The 23297-nt window shown below is 42.4% G+C and overlaps 1 protein-coding gene across 3 annotated transcripts in view; it reads right to left on the bottom strand.

Annotated features, from left to right (window-relative positions):
- The window catches only part of lrrc75a (leucine rich repeat containing 75A), a 79712-nt gene extending 57384 nt beyond the window's left edge, over positions 1-22328 (bottom strand). Inside the window, exons 1-3 of one of the 3 annotated variants that reach the window (XM_076892146.1) lie at positions 12551-14085; positions 12256-12319; positions 8762-8890 (exon numbers count right to left, since the gene is read on the bottom strand). In XM_076892146.1, the coding sequence (XP_076748261.1) occupies positions 8762-8890; positions 12256-12267 (141 nt within the window). In that variant the 5' untranslated portion in view covers positions 12268-12319; positions 12551-14085. Of the gene's footprint in view, positions 1-8761; positions 8891-12255; positions 12320-12550; positions 14086-21273 lie in introns of those variants that run through there. The other 2 variants (XM_004574575.4, XM_076892147.1) reach the window with 2 other exon arrangements.
- Positions 22329-23297: the final 969 nt, after the last annotated feature.

Raw genomic sequence — 23297 nt, 5'->3', positions numbered from 1 at the left:
CTGCTGCACGCAATGTTGATGTTGAACAGATCAAAACACTGACAGAATCCATGGATGGCAGGCTTTTGAGTGTCCCTGCAAAGAAAGGTGGCTATATTGGTCGCTGATTTGTTTTTGTTTTGTTTTTGAATGTCAGAAATGTATATTTGTGAATGTGGAGATGTTATATTGGTTTCACTGGTAAAAACAAATAATTGAAATGGGTATATATTTGTTTTTTGTTAAGTTGCCTAATAATTATGCACAGTAATAGTCACCTGCACACACAGATATCCCCCTAAAATAGCTAAAACTAAAAACAAACTAAAAACTACTTCCAAAAACATTCAGCTTTGATATTAATGAGTTTTTTGGGTTCATTGAGAACATGGTTGTTGTTCAATAATAACATTATTCCTCAAAAATACAACTTGCCTAATAATTCTGCACTCCCTGTAGAGGATGTTGGATAATATTATCCACTCGACAATTCCATTTGTGTTTACGCACTAATCTGCTAATCCTGTCCTTAGCTAAAAGGTTCTCAGGACCTCTGTTTAGTTATAAACAGTGTGATTAATACTCCACTGACATTACTGCTTTTTATACTATCCGACAAGCTTCATCAAGAAATTTGATACTGGAAAAAAAAATGCAACCGGCAATATAACAGCAGCAGCAGCCATACACACAACCACCACAGTATAAAATAAAGTGGAAGTGCAGCACTCAGTGCGCATTGTGCTAAGGAAAACATGCTCAGTCCGCCTCAAAGCAGCCGGCTTTATGCAAGAGCAGGTTGAGTGCTGGGTGGAAGGGGTCTCTGGGAAGACGCTTTTTGCTTTTGTGGTGCTGCCTGATGGGAATTTCCTGTGTAGGGGAAGCTGTGGACCAGTATGTGGAACTGCCCGGATTCTCAGGGCTGCAGTGACAAATGCCGGAATAAAAGGAAGTGCATTCACACAGTCAAAGATCTGTCAAATATTATATTACTCTGCTTTTGTAGTTCATAGTTTTGGTTTTGCTACAAGTCTACCTAGACTTTACTGTTTCAGTTGACTTTCACACTCTTGCCGTGTACCTGTCAAATGCCTATAAAAACATCAAGATTAAATATCACCTTATATATGCCGAACCAGTTCATCTGCCCTTAGGAAACAAGGCTTAATGAAACAGTCGAATATACAGGACTGAGCATCTGACAGCATATAACGTATTACTGAGAGGCTCAAATTAGATCTCCATGCAGCCAAAGACAAAACATTTATCCTTAACAAGGTGTGAAATTGTTTTTCAATAAAAATAATTAGCTGTCACACAAGGGAATACAGAGAGGCTGTTTTATCCAAGCCTTACAAACATAACACACTCACTGGCCCCACTTCATTAACTCAAATACCTAATCAGCCAGTCAGACTGCAGCAGCTCAGTAATGCAGTTAGGCATGTAAACATGGTCAAGACAACCTGCTGAAGTTCAAACCTGGAGCCTCAGAATGGGGGTGAAATGGGATTTAAGTGACTTTGAGCATAGCATGGTTTTTGGTGAAAGAAAGGCTGGTTGCAATATGTTAGACACTGGATTTTCCCACAGAACCATCATCTAGGGTTTACAGAAAATGGTCTGAATAAAAGAAAATATCCAGTGAGCAGCAGCTCTCTGGTGAAAATGCCTCATTGAAGCAAGTGAATAGAACTGAATCTCTGGCTATACAACATTTTTTCCCAAGACTGGAAAAATGTTGCCTGCTCTGATAATCTATCTATTCCATAATTTAAAAAGAAAAGAATAAACACTGTTATTGACAACCAGGTCAGAAAAGTAAAAGAACAGCGATGCAATGTGTCAGACAGAATGGCCGAGTGAAACACGTGAGATAACACCTCTCTGTGCTTCTGTCTGTACGCTATGTTGTGTTTCTCTCTTCACTGAACAACACCCTTTCTCATTCCTGCACTGTTCTTCTCAGACACAATCCATTCCCCTGTTATAAACCACACACAGTACCCTCCTTTTTGACTGTAGCTGTGTGTCAAGCATTTCTCCCACAATGCACCTTATTGCAGTGATATAAGTGAGTATTTTATACCTTACCCTTTTCCCTTAGACTACAGATCACTGTACACAATGTTTTCATTAAAGAAGTCTGTCTATAAAGTGAGTCTGATCCATTTGTTGTCTAGTTGTGTAATCTAGTTTTACTTTTGAGCTTAATTTGATCTTTCCAAAGGTGCACCAACTATTCTTCAAAATAAAGTTCCCTGGCTTATTTAAGCATGAGATAAGCAGAGAAAACTGCAAACTGTGTACGTGTTGGTACACATCAAATCAAATCAAATCAAATCACTTTTATTGTCACATCACATGTGCAGGCACACTGGCACAGCACATGCGAGTGAAATTCTTGTGTGCGAGCCCCACAAGCAACAGAGATGTGCAAACACAACAACACAAACGAGCAAAATACAAGAATGGCCAACCTGAAACTAATAAATATATGTACAATATATAATAGTGTATGCATTTCTGGATGTGTATACTAAATATTTTCCTACGTGTGTGTGTGTGTGTGTGTGTGTGTGTGTGTGTGTGTGTGTGTGTATACACATTTTTACAAATTAAATAGTAAAAATAATAATAATAATAATAATAACAATAATAATAATAATAATAATAATAACAATAATAATAATAATAATAATAATAATAATAAAATATATAAAATATACAGAGTTGAATATGTGCAAAACAAGTGGCATTTATATACAGTGTGGAGTGCATAATGTTGAAGTTCCAGTAGTGAAGCTGAGGTGTCTATGACGTGTTCAGCAGTCTGATGGCCTGATGGAAAAAGCTGTCTCTCAGTCTGCTGGTACGGGACCGGATGCTGCAGAACCTCCTTCCTGATGGAAGCAGTCTGAACAGTTTATGGCTGGGGTGACTGGAGTCCTTGATGATCCTCCCCGCTTTCCTCAGGCAGCGCTTCCTGTAGATGTCTTGGAGGGAGGGAAGCTCACCTCCAATTATCCGTTCAGAGCACCGCACTACTCGCTGGAGAGCTTTGCAGTTGTAGGCGGTGCTGTTGCCATACCAGGTGGTGATGCATCCAGTGAGGATGCTCTCAATGGTACAGTGATAGAAGGTCCTGAGGATGCGGGGGCTCATGCCGAATCTTTTCAGTCTCCTGAGAAAGAAGAGGCGCTGCTGCGCCTTCTTCACTGTTTTGTTTGTGTGTACTGACCACGTAAGATCCTCAGCCAGATGTACTCCAAGGAACCGGAAGCTGCTCACTCTCTCCACAGCAGCGCCGTTGATGGTGATGGGGGTGTGTACTTCTCTGCACCTCCGGAAGTCCACTATCAACTCCTTTGTCTTTGCGACGTTGAGGGTGAGATGGTTGTCTTGACACCAGTGGGTCAGGGCGCTGACCTCCTCCCTGTAAGCCGTCTCATCACCGTTGGTGATAAGACCCACCACTGTAGTGTCGTCCGCAAACTTCACAATGATGTTGGAGCTGTTAGTGGCTGTGCAGTCGTAGGTGTAGAGTGAGTACAGGAGAGGGCTCAGTACACACCCCTGTGGAGCACCAGTGTTCAGTGTGATGGGGGATGAGGTGATGCTGCCCAGTCTGACCACCTGGCGTCTGTCAGACAGGAAGCTAAGGATCCAGCTGCAGAGGGAGCTGCTCAGTCCTAGATCCTGCAGTTTCCTGTCCAGCTTCGAGGGAACGATGGTATTGAATGCTGAGCTGTAATCTACAAACAGCATTCTCACATACGTGTCTCTCTTCTCCAGGTGTGACAGGGCAGTGTGTAGTGTCAGGGCTATGGCATCATCAGTGGACCTGTTGTGGCGGTATGCAAACTGTAGAGGGTCCAGTGAGTCGGGTAGTGCAGAGCAGATGAAGTCCCTGACCAGCTTCTCGAAGCATTTGCTTACGATGGGGGTCAGGGCTACAGGTCGCCAGTCGTTCAATGAGGAGATGGTGGAGGATTTGGGTACAGGGACGATGGTGGCCATTTTGAAGCAGGCTGGGACTACAGACAGAGAGAGGGAAAGGTTGAAGATGTGTGTGAACACTCCAGCCAGCTGAGCCGCGCATGACTTGAGGACGCGGCCGGGAATCCCGTCCGGACCAGTAGCTTTGCGCGCGTTCACCTTCCTGAAGCACTTCCGCACATCCTCCTCAGACACAGTGTGCGCACTGACGTCATCCGGGGTGCGCACACTGTCCGGTCTCATGGTGTTCGCTGCGTCGAATCTAGCGTAGAATATGTTTAGATCCTCACACAGAGAGGCCGTGGTCTGCGGTGTGCTGGTTTTCCCTCTAAAGTCTGTGATCGTGTTTAGTCCCTGCCACATACTCCGAGGGTTGTCAAACTGTTGCTCCACCCTGTCCCTGTACTCACGTTTGGCTGCTTTGATCGTCTTCCGGAGTTGGTAATGTGCGTGTTTGTAGTCCGATGTGTTCGCGGAGGCAAAGGCGGTGTTCCGTGCCGCCAGTGCCGCGCGAACATCTCCGTTAATCCAGGGTTTTCGATTTGGGAAGGATTTAACTGTTCTGGATGGGACGACATCTTCCACGCATTTCCTGATAAATCCACAGACTGAGTCTGTGTACTCATCAATGTCTCTGGCGGCCACGTGAAACATTTCCCAGTCCGCGTGATCAAAACAGTCCCGCAGCGCAGACTCCGATTGGTCCGTCCAACAGTGCACCGCCCTCCGGGTTGGAGCTTCCTGTTTCAGCTTCTGCCTGTAGGCGGGCAGGAGCAGGATGGAGCAGTGATCTGATTGGCCGAATGGGGCGCGGGGGAGGGCTTTGTACGCATCCCGGAAAGAGGTGTAACAGTGGTCGAGTAGCCGGTTTCCACGTGTGTTAAAAAGGATGTGTTGATGGAGTTTTGGTGAGACTTTCTTCAGGTTTCCCTTATTAAAGTCTCCGGCTGTGATAAACACTGCCTCTGGGTGTGCGGTTTCCTCACTGCTGATCGCGCTGTACAGTTCCCTGAGTGCACGGTCAGTGTCGGCTTGTGGGGGTATGTAAACAGCCGTAATAATCACTGCTGTAAATTCCCTTGGTAGCCAGAATGGCCGGCACTTAATCATCAGGTACTCCAGGTCCGGTGAGCAGAAGGATTTGACCGGGTGCACGTTCGCATAATCACACCAGCTGTTGTTGATCATGAAACATACACCACCGCCTCTGCTTTTCCCAGTAAGATCCTGTGACCTGTCCGCGCGGTGCACAGAGAACCCCGGCAGTTGTATTGCGGAGTCCGGTACTTTGTCCGATAGCCAGGTTTCTGTGAGGCAGATCACGCAGCAGTCCCGCATCTCTCGCTGGAATGAGATCCGTGCCCGAAGCTCGCACAGCTTGTTCTCCAGAGACTGCACATTAGCCAGTAATAAACTGGGTAACGGTGGTCTGTAAGTGCGCCGTCTCAGTCGAACCAGAACGCCAGATCTTCTCCCTCTGCGTCGGCGTTTGCGGCCTCCAGGGCCAGAGAACAAAGGCGTCTCAGGTGAGATGAATGGGGGGTCTGCAAACGGAGCGTCCGTGTTGCAAAACTTGAACTCCGGAAAGTTATAAGAAAGACCGTCTTTTATGTCCAGTAAGGTTTGTCGGTCGTACACAAGGAGACAAGTGCTGCTCGTGAAAAAATAAAGGAAAAGTAAAATTAAACACAGAAGAAAGCCGTTGCTTGGGGGAGCTCGCGACGAGGCTGCCATACTCGGCGCCATCTTGTCAATGTCATCTTGGCATTTGCAGTATATTTCTGTACTACATGTCGGAAAGTTTAGATGGCTGTCTAATAGCAATATGAAAGGGTGCTATTACATCCAATGCTATGCTAAAATTAGCTTACTTAAAAAAAATAATGCTAATCTTCAAGTTTTCATGTTTTGTTTCTAAGCAGCAAGCAAGGCAAAAACTCACTTTAATGGGGAAAGAGCAAGTCAGTTTCATAAACTGCATATAAAAGATGGATAAAACCTCTTGGTTATAAAAAGCCAAAGGGGACTGTTTTCACTATTGTCATTGTAGTGAAGACTAGATGTAAAGAGCTAGCATTAGCTGATAGCGTAACACTTCACACTCTAATCCACTTTAAGTCAATTAAAACCTATATGCCTGCAGTCTAAATGCTGAAGTCAAGGCTTTCAAACCAGTGAGTGATGCCAAATCTTTTATATGGAGATTATGTGTGTTCTGGGTGTTTCATCAATGATCCTTGTCCAGGATTACTAATGCAGTTAGCCTTTTTCTTTGAGAAAGCGCATTATGTTAGCAAGCATTAATGGAGATAACTTGATTTAGGGCATTGGTTCTCAAACTTTTCACAATGAACACAACCTCATAAAATATATGGCTCTTAAAGTACCACCCTTATGACTGACATTAAAGTACAGTAGTATAGGCCTATTTAACACCACATACAGTTTACATGAGACAATTTTATTTCTTATATGAATGTTATTTATTTTAACTGTCATAAAAAGGATGTGACAAGTGATAATAATAACAACTGTACTGCATTAAAACATTCACAGCAGGTGGGATATCCGGTCTTTAAGTGATGACGTATAAACCCTGCTTCCCGTTCAAAACTAATCTGCGTTTATTAAGGCTGTTGTGTTTTTAACGTTTTAATGCTTTGTATCTTGTTCTATTTAATCTAAACAAGCCCCTAAATAAAGGCAGAGATCACTGTGGGCCTATCTTGGTTTTTGCTACCACTATTCATTTCAAAGCTCAGCTGTTAAACCTTACGATGTAACTACAGCCCAGCCCATACAGCAGTATATTAATGACTAACCTCGTATTGTTGATGGATTATCTCAGTTGTTCTCCTGACTGACGTTTGGTCCATTTACAGCATCCTGCTATGCGATTGCATTTGTCCCTAACATTGGGAACCCTCATGTTAACTTTTATCGAGTGGAAAAAAGTTCGTTTTCATCCTCCAGCTTCACTGTGTTAATGTGTTTACATCATGCAAACATAGCTGTGTCGCTAGCGATCACATAGCACACCATTATATACCAGCTAGCCCAACTTCAGTAACCCTACAAACATCACTGCTGTTTAGTTTCCTGTCTTCATTTATGCAGCATATAGCAGAGGTGTGTGTTTTAATTTTTCAGAAATCCCCCAATAAGTAGTATATATAAGACATATATCATTTGATCTTAAACAAAAAAAAAGAGACTTCCCGCGTAACACTAGAGGGAGCCCACGTACAACCAGTGGTATGCGTACCACAGTTAGAGAACCACTAATTTAGGGCACAAACATGCTAGTTATTATTATAAAAAAAAATCTGAAGCTACTTTTTATCAGATAAATCATAATCAATTAGCAAATTCTGAGCACATTTTAATGACCACTAAATCACTGTGATTTTTACTTTCCAAAATTATTGAAGACAACAAAAACATACCAGCTTTTCATTTATTTTGAAATTTTTGAGACTTGAAATGTAAAATGTCTGTCTCTAAAGCACTTTGGGTGAACCTCTGTTATTTAAATATTTTATAGAAAAATAAATAAAATAGATGCAACAGTCAACACAAAAAGGTTCAGACATTTTTCATAGTGCATGTTTGAGGTGCATCGTTTCATTTCCAAAAAACTAATTTCAGTGGGCTACACACTGAACTTAGAGCATAGAAACAAAGCATTGATTCTATCACACTAGTATAAATTTGTTGGTGTCTATACTAGATCGATCGGCCCACCTCTAAATTACGTGGGGACTACAAAGATTCCCTGCAGAAACCTAAATCAGGCATAAAATATCATCAGAGGGTGGCTGCTCTCAGTTTTAGGCATGTCTAGGCATGTCTCGGTGTGTACGAGGGAACGCAAACACATGGTATCCCTATATAATTGAGCTTTCCACAAACATACACACTCACACTTGCCAGCGTAATTAGCAAATTCTGCCATGATGACGCACAGCTGGTAAAAATGTATTGACTCTTGGGCAATCATGGGTCTGCACTAAATATTTGCCATTAGTGTTTCTTTGCCTTTTCTCTGTGGAAGTTGTGCAGATATGCAATACTTATTTTTCACATCTCAAGCATTCTGTTTTCACAGGAAACCCATCAAATTAAAGTGCAAAGCCTGCTTTAGAAAGGTCAGGATTTATGGCCACAAATCACTCACATATAGATTATACCAATTAGTTAATCATTTCAGTAATGTTTCTGCATCATCATAGGCTGAGAACATTGAAATGGAGTCAGTGTTTGCTTGAAAAAAGACTTTTAACGCAGCCAGCTTCAGGGCAACAGTGTTTCACAACAGAATGTACTGAAATGACACATCAGGCCTCTGAATTCCTATCTTCATCTCCATCACTCCTTCTTCCTTGCATTATTCATTGTGTGTCGCTGCTTCCATGCTCTCTTTCCCTCTCCTTTTCTGTCCTTCAGTGACACCGGACTACATGAGTGAACAAACACAAGCAGCAGTAGTTCCCTCAAGGACGCACATATAATACACAGCCACTTTAGAGCACTTCCGTAACCAAATAGTATCAAAGAAATGAGTCAGGAGATCATCTGATAGCAGCAACGCAATAAATAGCATCAGTCAGTGACAGTGTGTGTGTTTATGTTAGCATGCCCAGGAGCCTTTACAGTAGGAGGTACTAGGTTTTATTAACATTTATTTACACTGTGTGTGTGTGTGTGTGTGTGTGTGTGTGTGTGTGTGTGTGTGTGTGTGTGTGTGTGTGTGTGTGTGTGTGTGTGTGTGTGTTTGTCCTACCGTCTTGGGGCAGTGTACGTATCGCGCCAGACTGATAATCAGATCATGCGTGATGGGATCAACCAGGTTTCTGAAGCTGGCGTAGCGGTACAACACGTCATCCAGTGATGTTGATTCCATGCCTAGGTCCTACACACACATTAAGTAAGACCATATGTATTAGCAATATATTTATGTAGCACATTTCATATAAACAGGCTCTACATTAAAAAAAAGGAAAGATAATGAGGGAAAAAAGAGAAAAGAATACAGGTTCCATGACTGCTACGAATTCATTCATTCCCTCATATGTAAGTCCGAGCGAGTATGTCAAAGACGTTTACATTCTGAATGCAGCTTTTTAAACTTCCCGACCCCCTAAAGCATTGAATTAAAGCCCTCTGAACTGCTTCCTGCTGTCTGACTGTCTGGTTTCTGGAGAGGAGGCCAAAAAACAAAATTTGTCACATCTCAAGCCCCATCAAAGCCAATGAAGCATAAACCTGTTGGCAGAGCTTCACGCATGAACAGCAGTCTTGTTAAAACTTCAAAAGTCAACATGAATGACAACGCCACATGAAAGTGTGCAGGAGAGGATTAGACTGCCACAGTTGAAAGTATTTTGAGGAAAAGCTCCTGTCACTGACTTTAATATGAAGCCTAAAGCAGAGCACAGGCTGTGTATGCTGGATGCAGTACAACTGAGCAAAACAACCATGCTATGCTATTTGTTTGAGCTCAAGTCACTGATGACATTAATCATTTACATTATCCATCATGCTCCATTATAAGGACCCAAAAGTTGATTTGTTTGGGAACAAAATTAAAAGGTTAAAACACTAGCAAAGCTTTATGTTTGGGTTTTTAACAAGTACAACAAGAGTATGAGAGTGCTCCATGTAACACAAATACTACTGTCAATCTTGATGTTTTTAGAACTTAACTAACAGCGGGACCAAAAATTGTAAAGTTTGTCCTGAGTGTGGGAGTAAAGGAAAGGTCACTTTCTTGGTAGCATGAATGTGCTCATTTCATGGCAATCTGCCAATTAGATTGTGAGAAATCCTGACATTTTGCTCTAGCTCGTGCAGTGTGCAGGGGAAAGGTTTAATCTAGGCACAAATTTGTTCTGTAAACGTCTGGTCCAGCTCCCAAATACATAACTGTAGTTCTAAAATACTACATTTATTTCCTGCTTGATCCTGTCAAAGCAGAAAACGCTGGAACACCAAAATATTCTGCATTTACGCTTTGCAGACCACGAGTGAGCTCTAGGACTCTCAGTTTTTTCTGCTTGAGTGCTCATTTTTAGCTGTGCTGCTGGCAAGACGTTGTGGATGGTAATGTCCTTCTGCTACCATCCAAAGCATTAGCCTATATATTTTACATAAATTCAGGGTTTAGTAACAACTTCTCCTCAAGCTCCATCATCAGATCAACTAATTTATCTAATATCACACTTTCAAAGCTAATGACCATGCTTAAAGCTTAGGCTGCACTTTAATAAAAAATGTCACTAAATATTTCTTGATGCATGCTCAATCATCCAAATAAGTAAATTCCCAAAAGTTCATTCTGTTGTGGTTGAATCAATACACTGTGTGCACAATTATTAGGCAAGTGAGTATTTTGGCCATATCATAATTTTTATGCAAATTTTCAAGCTGTATAAACTTGTGTGCTTATTGGATTTAAGCATATCAGGTGATGTGTATTTGCATAATGAGTGAGGGCGTGGCCTGGGAAGATCAACACTCTATATAAAAGTGTGCATAATTTCTATGCAGCTTCTCTTCCTCAGGCAAAATGGGCCAAAAAAAAAAGATGTAAAGGTATTTCAGAGGGATGCAGCAGTCTTGAAACTGCTAAGATATTGGGGCGTAACCACATCAAATGTTTTGTTGCAAACAGGGTCGCAAGAAACGTATTGAGAAAAAAAGACGGAAATTAACTACCAAAGATTTGAGAAGAATCAAAAGTGAAGCTATCAGGAACCAATTATCCTATAGGGCTGCCATATTCCAGAACTGCAGCCTACCCAGAGTGTCCAGAAGTACAAGGTTTTCAGTGCTTAGACACATGGCCAAGGTAAGGAAGGCTGAAACCCCACCACCACTGAACAAAACACACAAGTTGAAACATCAAGAATGGGCCAAGAAATATCTGAAGACAGATTTTTCAAAGGTTTTATGGACTGATGAGATGAGAGTGACTCTTGATGGACCAGATGGCTGGGCCCATGGCTGGATCTGTAAAGGACACAGAGCTCCACTTTGACTCAGACGCCAGCAAGGTGAAGGTGGGGTACTGGTATGGGCTGGTATTTATTAAGATGAGCTAGCTGGGCCTTTTCAGGTTGAAGATGGCCTCAAAATCAAACTTACTCCCAGTTTTCTTCAAGCAGTGGTACAGGAAAAAGTCTGCATCTTTCAAGAAGACTAGTATTTTTATGCAGGACAATGCTCCATCGCATGCATCGAAGTACTCCACTGCATGCTTAGCCAGTAAAGGCCTTAAGGATGAAAAAATAATGACATGGCCCCCATTCCTCATCTGACCTAAACCCTATTGAGAACCTGTGTGCCCTGCTTAAGCAAGAGATTTATAGTAGAGGAAAACAGTACACCTCTCTGAACAGTGTCTGGAAGGCTGTGGTTGCTGCTGCACAAAAAGTTGATCATCAACACATCAAGAAACTGACAGACTCCATGAATGGAAGGCTTGTGAGGGTAGCTATATTGGTCACTGATTTTCTTTGACATGTCAGAAATGTTTATATGTAAATTCTGAGTTGTTTTATTACTCTTACTTTAATAATTGTGCACACAGTGCATAGTTACTAAAAAAGTTACCATTTAATATACTTATAACTGCAAAGAAATATAGTTTCGGTATATTTTCTTTTGAACTGCAAAGTTAACATTTGTGAGACCAACTGATAGTGAGGGCAGGATTTCTGTTTTGTTTGTTTTTTTTTTGTTGTTTTTTTTTGGGGGGGGGGGGGTTATTATAAAATACAGGAAAAAATATTGGGCAAAAACAGCTTGCCACTTTGGTATTTTGTCAAAATGTATTTCACTTTGGGGTAAAGTTAGCGTTCCCCAAGATCAAACTTCAAGCTCAGATTTATAGTCGTGATTTATGCGCTTCATAAAGAAAATGTTGAAATTGTATATTTTCATTATATGTGTGGTCTGTATATGTCCCGTGTAACAGGATGCATATTGTATCCAGTATGTAATTTGCTTTACTAACTTTTTTATCTATACCATTATTATTTGTGTGGATGCTAGAATGCTGCTTGGAAGATGCTCTGAGAGAAAGAATGTGTGTAACAAGAATCCAGACACTTTTTAGCCTGTAGGTAAGTGCAGATATATTTTCATGTGTTTGGATTTGTTTTGCAGGCATTTTATTGCCAGCTGAGTGGCATCAGGACTGACCTTTAGAAATGAGAGAAAAGGGAAGAGCGAGACTGATGGATGCTCAGTCTCCTAGAGAAAGCTATGACTCACTGAGGTTTCCATGCTGCTTATTGTTCTGCGTAGGAGTGGCTGCAAATAATGACAGCAGCTTCGACTGACACACACACACACACACACACACACACACACACACACACACACAGGGACATTAATCAGCGGCTGTGTTTTCAGATAACGGTGGCATTAATAGTTAATAATCACCACATAAGAGAAATGTATGATTAGTTCATCAACAGGTGTATGCTATAGTGGTCAGCGACAGTAGCCTGAAAATAACTGGCTAGTTTTAAACCTTTCCACAATGTCTGACTTCTGGCTTACAAACCTCTGGACTAACGATGAGGTCTGGGGCCCGTTCTTCGTACGTCGCTTACTACATCCAAGATCAAATCATCGCGCTAACCGTGAGCTCGCTAATCCGGTTCCCCGAACACACCTGCTGTTGACGATTACTACAGCTGGACGCAGGAATGTGACACCACTGGGTGTCGTAAAAGGGGCTACGCATCGATAGTAGAAACATTGATCGGCAACCCGCTGATTGGTCGGCGAAAATGTCGAAGGGGCGTGCTCGGTATTTTCCGGCAGCAGAGCAAGAACTCATGAGTGAGGGATTTCAGGAGTTTCAGAGTTTAATTAAAACGCAAGAGAACACTGCAAAGGCTGCAAAAGCAAGGAGAGAGGGCTGGCAGAAAGTTGCTGACAAATCAAACTCGTAGGTAATTTAATAATAATAATAATAATGGATTGGATTTATATAGCGCTTTCCAAGGCACCCAAAGCGCTTTACGATACCACTATTCATTCACTCCCACATTCACACACTGGTGGAGGCAGCTACGGTTGTAGCCAGGCTGCCATATCGCGCCATCGGCCCCTCTGGCCAACACCAGTAGGCGGTAGGGTAGATCTATCATATGACACTATATTGTCCAATATCATATGGCATTATATTATATTATAATATGTTATATTATATCCCCTTTCACATTAGAGCCACAACAGGACCCACAAGAACATGGGAACAAGTAAAAGTGGAATACAGGAGTATTCTACAGAATGGTAATATTTATCTCTTAGATTGCTTTGCGTCTCTTGGCAAGGTAATACTGGCCTGTAATACTCTGTTAGTTTGTTCATAACAGCAACCAAGAAAAGGGCAGAGGAAAAAAAGACAGGTGGTGGTCCTGCACCCCCTCGTCAACAAGTTGGTTAAGTAAATAATACCCTCACGGGAATATCGATATCTCTCTATGAGCACACTGTCGCGCTGAGCTAAAGGATCCTGTCTATCCCGCAATATACGCTGAATTCTGAGGACTCTCCTTATCAATCTTGCACCTTCCGCAATGGGTTGGTCGCGTATACGGACAGGACATGGCTGCGACAGGCTTCCCAAATCCACCTTCGCTTTTATAGCCGTGGTCTCTCATCTTGATTACACAAAGTAATTTGCAATTACTACTGTGAAATATGAATTACATCTGTAATAATCACATACATGTAATAGAATGTTAATAGTACATTTCCCTTTTTTAGGAAATGACCTGTATGTATCTGTGTGAAATCAATAAAAGGATCAAGTGCTGCATTATCTTTAGTTACATTGATAATATTTATTTATGGTGAAACAGTGGTGGAATATCGCTGTTGCTTTCGTATAAATGAAGCGGACATACCTGCGTGGCCGCGATCTAATCCTGTTTACATAAAGTGAACCTGCTCCCGAGCAGGTTTACGCTTACGGCTCTGTTGCTATGGCAGCAAGTCCCGGATGAGCTTCGGGGAACCGACTGATCCAAGATCACGCGAAATCGTCAACAATCTAATCCGGCTAACCTACTTAGCGAGGTACGAAGAACGGGCCCCTGATCTGTGAAGTACACTAACAAGTGAATGGAAGAAAAAAAATCTGTCAGCAGAACTTGTTACCAGTAGTAATGGATTTAATGAATATATGGAAACAAAAGTATCCATTTTTGCTCAGTTTAGGACACTGATTATATTTCTAGAATTCTTCCAAGTTTTTCCAAGAGCCTAATTTCATGTTTCAATACCACACTAACAATAGAACAGGGGGGGGGGGACAAGACGGGAACAAACAGTGCACTTACAGAAAAATAAAAAACCAAAGATAGTTGGATAACTCATTAGGATGTGGTAATAACCGGGAACATTTAGCGTGTGATAGGAGAAACTGTATGTGTGTGTGATACTTCTATTAGTTAACAGCTCGAGAGAAGAAAGATAATTTTTTTTTACATTAGCTACTAATAACGACAATCATTATGGAAAAAACATATAAATAATAATAATCACTATCATCGTTATCGTGTGCGTTCATTTATATTCACTCCAGAAAGGTATTACATTATTAACGTTACCCTCTTATGAAATATGCATGACAAAGCATAAAAATGCATAGTCTAATATCCTGGCCTCTGTGTGTCAAATGCATAGCCACTCACACACATGCATACTGAGAACAGTTCTAGTGAAAGCAAAGTCCACACTAATTAGGATCGGTCAACATCAAAGCAGTGGTTGGAACCCAGCTGAATATTAACAAAGGTGGAGCTGAAGAGACGCGGCAAACACAAACACAATGGATCAAGTGCAGCTCTTTGCTAAATAAAAGGAAATGGCAACAGAGGCAGGTGGAGCTATATATGAAGCAGATGTTGAACCTTATCAAAAATCACATCCTGACCAAACAGTATGCGCCACCTCTGACAAGACAGGCCTCCATTTTGTTATTTTTGTAAGAGAATCTGGACCGGGATCTCACATTTGGTAAAGAATAAGAAAATAAATGCCATATTTAACAGCCTTGCACAAACACGAAATGACATGTGGAGCAATCACTGTCGATTGTCACTGTCGATGAAGAGCCACCTCGACAGGACAAGACTCGGCTGACAAAGGTCACTCTTTCGAGGATGCCAATGTTCACATTTTGGACAGAGAAGACACGGTTTGAAAGAAGAGTGAAAGAATCCATCTATGTCCACTGTAAACGACCATCTTTGAACAGAGGCGGTGGCTTACGACACCAACCGTCTGCCATCTATAATCCAGTTTTGAGATCCTTTCCCAGACACCTTAACGCCCACTCACATCCTGGACCATTTGACCTCAGGAAATCACATGATAGGGTGGGGCTAGGTTTCACAGCGGGTTACCTGAAACCTTGGCTGATTGTGACCCACACCCGTTTTCACCCCTTGGCTAGTGTGATTAGGTAGAGTATCAACAGTGGGTTCATGACCCTCTTGGGGGACACTCCCCTAAGACTTAAATCTGGGACTCTCCAGCATTTGACGTTAGAATTGAAGAAGCTTCTCGGATGAGAGGTGAAACATCTTCAAGCAACTCAAAGAAGTCCAGACGTTTTTCTTTCCAAGCTCCTTAGACTACGATGACCTGGATGACTGAGAACCTTCACAGACACTGTCGATTATGTATTTATTTATTATTAACATGGTGCCAGCCTGTGGTTCAGCTTCCGCGACTCCCTTCCATGTCGAAACCATCAGCCGCAGTTTTGGCTGAGGGCAACAAGGGATCTGTTTCTGACAGGCCAGCTTGGTGCGCTAGCCGTTGTTGGAGACCGTTAGTTAGCTACCATCTGGCAACGCGAAATAGCCAACACTCCTGTCTGTGGACAGCTAGCTAGCCTATGAAACTAGCTAGCTTCTTAGGCTACCTAAGAAGCTAGCTAACTTGAGATATATGCCCTGAAATGAGAATAGGTTTTTGAATACCGACTATGTAACAGTGCAAGCTATTTAAAGGTTGGGTGGCTCTGCCCAATGTGATTGTGGCAATCAACACCCAATCAGGATTGGCAGAATGAGATACATGCTTCTGAGGAATACTCAGGGAGGTGCATCCCATAGTGAGACATTGAAACAAATGCTAAGAGTCAGAACCTTTATTCACCCAGGAAATGAAACTCCTGAGAACAAGATTGTCTTTTAAGACAGTGTCCAGGGCCCAGACAGGCAGCATTAACCTAGCACGTATGAGTCTACAGTATCAACCTGTTAATTACAACATAGGCTCACCCTAAATCATGTCCTGATGTATTGTCTTTGCGGACTCTAATGAGGACCATTGTTTATAAAATGTAGATCATGCTGTTATTGAAGAAAACTCTAAGGTAGCGATAGAGCCCATAAACCAATCACTGAGGAAGTTGATGGCCATTTTTTCATAGGCATGCATACAACCTGAGGAGTCCCCCCCCCCCCTGCTGGCCATTTGAAAGAATGCAAGATTCACACACTTTGGCATTACCACAGCCATCTTTTATATTCAATCTATGCATAAAAGTTATATAGTGTATATGCTGATCATATATTGGTAGTCAGATAGTTTTTACTATTATATGTATGCAGACATTAAAAAGAAATTCTCACATGACTATATCTTTTTTTTCTTTTTTAATTTTTGTTATTTAGATTTATTTTATCATATTTTTATTAATCCAATGGCGAGTCTGTTCTAGTCTGTTCTTCTAATAAACAGGTTAACTGGCTAGTTTATTATGACAATTATGAGGGAAAGAGTTTTCTTTTTTTTTTAATCTTGTTTTTCTATCTATAAAACAAGGGGCAGCTAATGTAACTGTTGGGGCTTCTTTCATGACGTTTTGACTGCCATGTCTCTATTGAAATGGTGCCCGACCGATCTTGAATTTGCTTATTAGCACTGCCGGCAGGACTCAACCCATGGTGATTCAAAGAGCCGCGGACAATATGAATCATTCAATCAAATGGCACCATGTTGAGACACTGCCCCTCAAGTGCTGATTAGACAAAAATAAAAGATGGCTGAGCGAACATCAGTGCAATGTATGGAGATAGATCCACTCTTTTATGACGTGCTTTATCAAAACAGCACAAAACTCCACAGGGAACTTCTGCAGTTCTGGGAAAACGGCGAATCTTTGGAGGCTCTGGACACAAATCATGCTGCTGTAACATGAAGTCACGGTCTTTGTCTTGGTGTCCTTTACAGTTCACTTCCTTGGTTATTTTGAAGGTTTTCCTGTGTTTTTACATCCTTACTTTTTCTTTTTCCCACTCTTTCAGTGTCATACACAGAGTTGAAACATCTTAATATCCCTTTCTCCTTGATGTGGATTTAGTCTATGCTTGTTTTAATCATTTTTGCCATTTTTCTGTTCAGCCCTCATCACATATCTAATAAAATAATTTTAGCAGCACATGTCAGAGTCGAACCTTATCCATAACGGTAGATTTGGATTTCATTTGTGTTTTCTAACATCACTGCCACAATTCAGATCTATGGGATACCTCCTCACAAAGCAGGTGCCATTCTTTCATCGCATGCTTGTGATGAAACAGAGTTTGGTGAACCAGACTTACTCCCTGAGTTAAGCTCCACAGGATTTCAGCAGCTGACTGGTATCTTCAGACGTTAGAGGCAACCGCAACGCTACACCACTGCTGCTACTACTACTGAAACCCTGGTCACATGTGATGGCTTCAAAAAAATCCCATGCAGCTGAGTGGAAACACCTGAAGGAACCCTGCCAGATAAATTTAGCGCCAGTAAAGCACGCTCCAGCGCTCTTTCTTACAGTTAAGCGATCAGCTGTGAGGGGGCCCGGGGGCGAACGGTGTAGAGAGATGCCAGTTTTTGGTTGCGAGTTAATTGAAGAGCATTGATTGAGAAGAAGGCCTCCTCATTATCTCTTAACAGAGCTCCTGTTTCATTAATCAATGTCTACTTGATTCAAGCTCGCCAGTTTATCGCCATTGTTTCCAAGCAACAATAAAGAGACGCTCGTAACCAACACACTCTTCAAAATCAGCGCTTCACTTTCATCTCTCCTTGTTTCCCTTTCCCTTCTCTCTCTCTCTCTGTCATGTTTCCCTCTAAGTGCTGTCTTTCACTGTCTCTGAAATCACTCACCACCACTTCTTGTCTGTCCTCTGCTTTAGCTGAACACTAATGGTAGTCTTTCTTTTTTCTCTCCTCCTGCTTCCCTTTATTCATAGTAATTGTCTTTATCCAATTCATCCTGTTTCTGTCCGTCACATACTGTTCCGGCAGAGCACAGGCCCTACGCAACATGAAACTAAATATCATCATTATATTACTGGAACTCCTCCAATTATGCCTTCATGACCCAACATCAAAACCTGTTATTATCTCTATTATGTTAATGCAAATGTAAGGCAACCCAGTTTGTTTTCAGCCTTCTCCGTTTGGCCTCTAAAGCTGGAACACCCTGCTGATAAAGAAATACAGACCACATCCTTCAGTCTCCAACATCCCTGAGTACCTATTTGGTACTATTTGGTGCTCAGGAAGCAGCACCTCAGGCTTATAGACATACAGCTTCCCCAGATTGCTGTTTACTGATTACTCAGTGCTAGTTGGACGTTTTCTTTCCACCACTCAGCATTACAACAAATGGCCTAAATCCTCCATCACTAAGCTAGGCTATACATTTTATTATAAATAAAATAATGAATAAATTATTATAAATAATAACATAAATAATAATTATTTGATTATTATTGTTACTGACACCATGAGAAAGAACAAGGTGCTGATAGAGATCTTGTAGATATAGTAGTGGCCGTTACAGTGGTTAAATTGATTGCCATTAGGTAGAGGTACCTGAAGCAGCCATATAAGCTGCTTCTAAAGTGGAAAATCTCTAAAAACAAACAAACAAAACAGATCTAAAAGTAGCTTATTCTTTCAAGAGGAAATAGTCTGAAATTCCTACAAGAAACAGGAACCATTTGGGGAAGTCGATTTTTCTACCTGTTTCAAACTAAATCTTAATCATATTTTGTTTCAGGCAGTTCTGCTTTCAGGAGGTTTACGAGCATCTGACTTGGAGCTTGTGATGCTGAAATAGCTGATTGTGAAAACAGAAACAACCAATAATAACAAAATAAAAGAATAAGTGCTGGAGGAACTTGTACCTGTTGGGAAAACAATCAACTTGAGCAATTAAATTAATTCTTGAAAAATTAAGTTTCCTGAAACTTTTTGTGGACCTATAGTAAACCAGTAAGCATCCTGGTTCATTTCAACATCTTATATGCCTAATTTTCCCATTTTTGTGGTTACTGGCAGTCTAACATGGAGTGTAAGTGGGGAAAAGGCTATGCACAAAACATGAATTATGAGTCTTTCTAGATGGAAGTCTCAGGTCTGTTTGGAAGTGCTTATCTCATTAGATCCCACACTAGGGATCACAGCCTGGAGAAAACTTACTAGATGACCAAATTACCAGCGTATTAACATTAATTTGTTTACATGGAAACAAAAATTGTTTCTTTCCACGTCTTGAAATTAGCTAGACACAACCTCACATGAACTACAAAACATTGCATATTACACTGTGTCACTATTATTTCAGCATGTGAAAACATAAAGTATAATCTCAGTTACAAAAACGTTGGGACATTGAGTAAAGTGTAAATAAATACAAAATGCAACGCCTTAAAAATCTCACATATCCATATTTGATTCGAAATGGGATACCTAAGGCATATCGAACATTTAAATGAACAGATTTGACTATTTCATGAAAAATATTAGCATGAAACAAGTTCAGGAACATTTTTACACTGATTGGTTACTTGTGTAAAAAGTTGAAAATGTATTAAAAGATCATCTGAGAGAGCCAGTGATTCTCAGAAGTGTAGACAATTGCAGATTAATACACCACTGTCCAGACTCCTAAATTTGCAAAGATTTTGAATATCTCATCATCTCCAGTACATGACATCATCAAAAAGACTCAAAGAATCTGGAGGAATCTCTGTAAGCAAGGGACAAGGCCAATCCTGTATTGGATGTCCTTGACCTTCAGGCCTTCAGACAGCACTGACAGATGTGATCAGGAACACTTCCAGAAATCACTGTCTCTGAACACCCACGTATGCAGGTTAAAGCTCTGTCATGCAGAGAAGAAGCCATATGTGAACATGATTCAGAAACACTGCTGTCTTCTCTGACCCAAAACTCATTTAAAATGGACTGAAAGCAGAAAACTGCTTTGTGATCAGATCAATCCAAATCTAAAATTCTTTGTGGGAAACATGAACGGCGTATCCTCCAAACTAAAGAGGAGAGGGCCCTTGCTATGAGCATCTCTGGTGATACTGGGGTGCATTATTGCCTATCAAAAAGGTAGCTTGCACATCTGGAAAGGTATACACCAGGGGTCCCCAACTCCAGGCCTTGAGGGCCGGTGTCCTGCAGGTTTTAGATCTCACCCTGAGAACCTTCACAGACCTTTGTGTTAACGTTTGCTTATCACCGCCATCTGCCACCAGTACATAGAGCTTTGATCAGTAAATAGTAACAGAACAATTCTGATGAAAATCTCCAAAGTCCAAACAGTAATCTGGGGAAGCTATGTGTCTATAAGCCTCAGGTGCTGCTCCCTGAGTTTGAGTCACGAGGGGATAAACTATAAACACTGCCAGCGTATGGGCTCTGTGAAGTGTGTCGAAATCAGTTTCTTCCCTCACTGTCTTCATCTGCTCTTTTTAGTTTCCTTACTGTCACAGTAATAAACACAGATTGTTTCTCAGAATTTTACCCCTGTCATCCTCAGACCCTTCCCTTCTCTGCCGCTCTCCACATCATCCCATTCAACTGGTGGCATTTTCTTTCTCCTGCTTCCCTTTTGTTTCTCGCCACACCAGATTCTCCCAGCCTGTTGTTGGGCTTTTTCTTCTCTCTGTAGCAACAGCAGCATCCAGACTGAGAGAGGTTGTAAATCACAGCACTCTCTCCACTCTGTACCCATGCAGCAGACTCAGGCACTGCCAGGCATACTTGCAGGGAGGACGTCAATTCATCAGGCATGCAGGAAGTCAGTCTCTGAATGGCTTCAGTCAGTGAGCATCAGCGGTTAGTCTGAGCCTGGCTTCTCTTTCAGCATCAGTGTTGACATTAACTTAAGGTAATAGAGCACGACAGGAAAGAACAGAGGAAGTGTGCAGAAAGAAAAAGCATCATTCACACAGCAGACTAAGCGACTACCTGTCGGAGCGTCTTCAGCATCTCCGTGGCCTCATCCTGCTTGCCCTGTTTGGCCATCAGCATCATCTCCTGGATCATGCCGATGCGGCGCTGGTAGGGTGGTGGTGGCGTCCCGCTACGGCTCAGCCTGTCCCCTGACTTCAGCATGAGGGAGGCTAAGATGTCTCCCCGCTCCTTGGTGGGTGTCCGCTTCCAACTGTGCTGAGGACTCGCTCCTGCAGGCTCCTGGCCTTTAGCCTGCTTGGCACCCATGGTGCTGCCTCTTAATGTGAACTCTGGCAACAAAGAGATTGGTCCCACAGAGCAGTCATGCAGCGGCAGCTTTGATTCCTGTGTCAGACACCTGCTTCAGTAAAACGTCAGCAGCTCATCACGTCTCTGTGAAATGTGGAAAGTGTGCCTGCTCCCAGAGTACAGTACAACACTGCAGATACGCTGAGAAGGAGCGCTGGTAGTTTTGTGCTGTTACTCACAGGAGCTGGAGCTCATGTAGGGAACAGGTCTTTGGATGCTGCCTGCCGCATGGCCGCAGAGCGCGGACTCAGCAGAGTCAGGCTGCCGGAGATCCCCAGCAGTGAGTCTGCCTCAGCGACAGCCTCCTATCCCGGACCCAACTTCAGCACCAAATATTTACCCTCTCCTCCTCCTCCCGAGCTGTCCTCTAGAACACAGCGCTCTGTCCTGGAGCAGAGGAGGAGCAGCGGGCGGAGGATCGCTGCTGCATGAAGCAGGGCATGGCAGTGTTTACGTCTGCGGTGCTCCTCGTTCTGCCCTGTCCCTCCTCGGCCGCTGGAAGTCCCGCTGTACCTGCAACAAAAGCAGCGCTGGTCCTCCTCCCGGCCTCACTCTCCATCATTCGCAGGCAGGAAGCAGAAGTCGCATCCGCGCCTCGTCCTGCTGTGTGCAGGCTGCGGCTCAGCGGGCTTTGACAGAAGGGGCCGGACTGAGGTGTCCCCTCCCCGGGACCGAATTATGTATCGCACCCTCTGTTCGAGTGCACGGGGGCGCGCAGCGAGTGCACGTGACCGCAAGTCTTCCTTCCTCCTGGCGGGGTGATGAGGAGAGGCAGGAGGAGGGCCGGGAGGGTATGAGCACTGCCAAGTGTCTAGTTACACGGCGCTGACGCTCCGTCTCCGCGGGGGAGGTTTTTCTACCAGAGTCCATTCAAAATGTGTCGGCTTGTAGCTGCACTGCTCACAGGCAGAAATGGACAGGGTGTATCTGTCGAGATGAGTCATGCATTTTAAACTGTAGTCTTCTAAGAAAATCGGCCAACAGTGGACCTTGATTTAAGCATTTTGTATCTAACAATTTAAAAAAAATATTTTTTTGCGGAAATTGTAAACCACAACACCAACTTACAAGTTAATACCCGATTAGAGTAGATCTACTTTGTGCACTGCTCTGTGCAGTCACATTTATTTAAATCACACCTAAAGGGGCTTTAAATTGTAAAATAAAGAGCCCACAGAAAAAACCCCAACAATCACTTGGCGACAGTGGGAAAGAAAAACTCCCTTGTAAGGGGAAGAAACCTCCGGTAGAACCAGGCTCAAGGCTGCACCTCCCTGAGCCCTGACACATAATTGGAGGGGTGCTCTTTTCTATACCCACGCTCATCGTGGTGAACAAATCACATTTTTCTGCCCACATTTTATTTTTAAACCTGTTGCTAGAAGTTTAAGTGTCAGCCAAAATGATTTTCATATCAAAGCATTTTTTTTGAAAGTTTATTACAAGTTTTTGTGAAATCTAGTTTTAATTGATTTTGTTTTTTTAGTTAGTTGGGATAAACTAAAACACATACATGAGTGTTTTCTCCAAAAAAACAAATTGAAACAGCTGTCAGTTATTTATACTACCAGGGAAAGACCTGCACTGACATCTGGTGGCAGCTGTGTGGAACCATTACATCAATGTGGTTATATTTAGCATCCCTAATAATTGTGGTAAGGCCTTACTTTTCTTGAGCTAGATAGTGACTCTCTCAAATAGCCCTAGAGATGGGTCGGTGACCCCCTGGC

The sequence above is a fragment of the Maylandia zebra genome, linkage group LG14, assembly GCF_041146795.1.
Source record: "Maylandia zebra isolate NMK-2024a linkage group LG14, Mzebra_GT3a, whole genome shotgun sequence".
NCBI classification, from domain to species: domain Eukaryota; kingdom Metazoa; phylum Chordata; class Actinopteri; order Cichliformes; family Cichlidae; genus Maylandia; species Maylandia zebra.
This window is presented reverse-complemented; position numbering and strand designations above follow the sequence as displayed.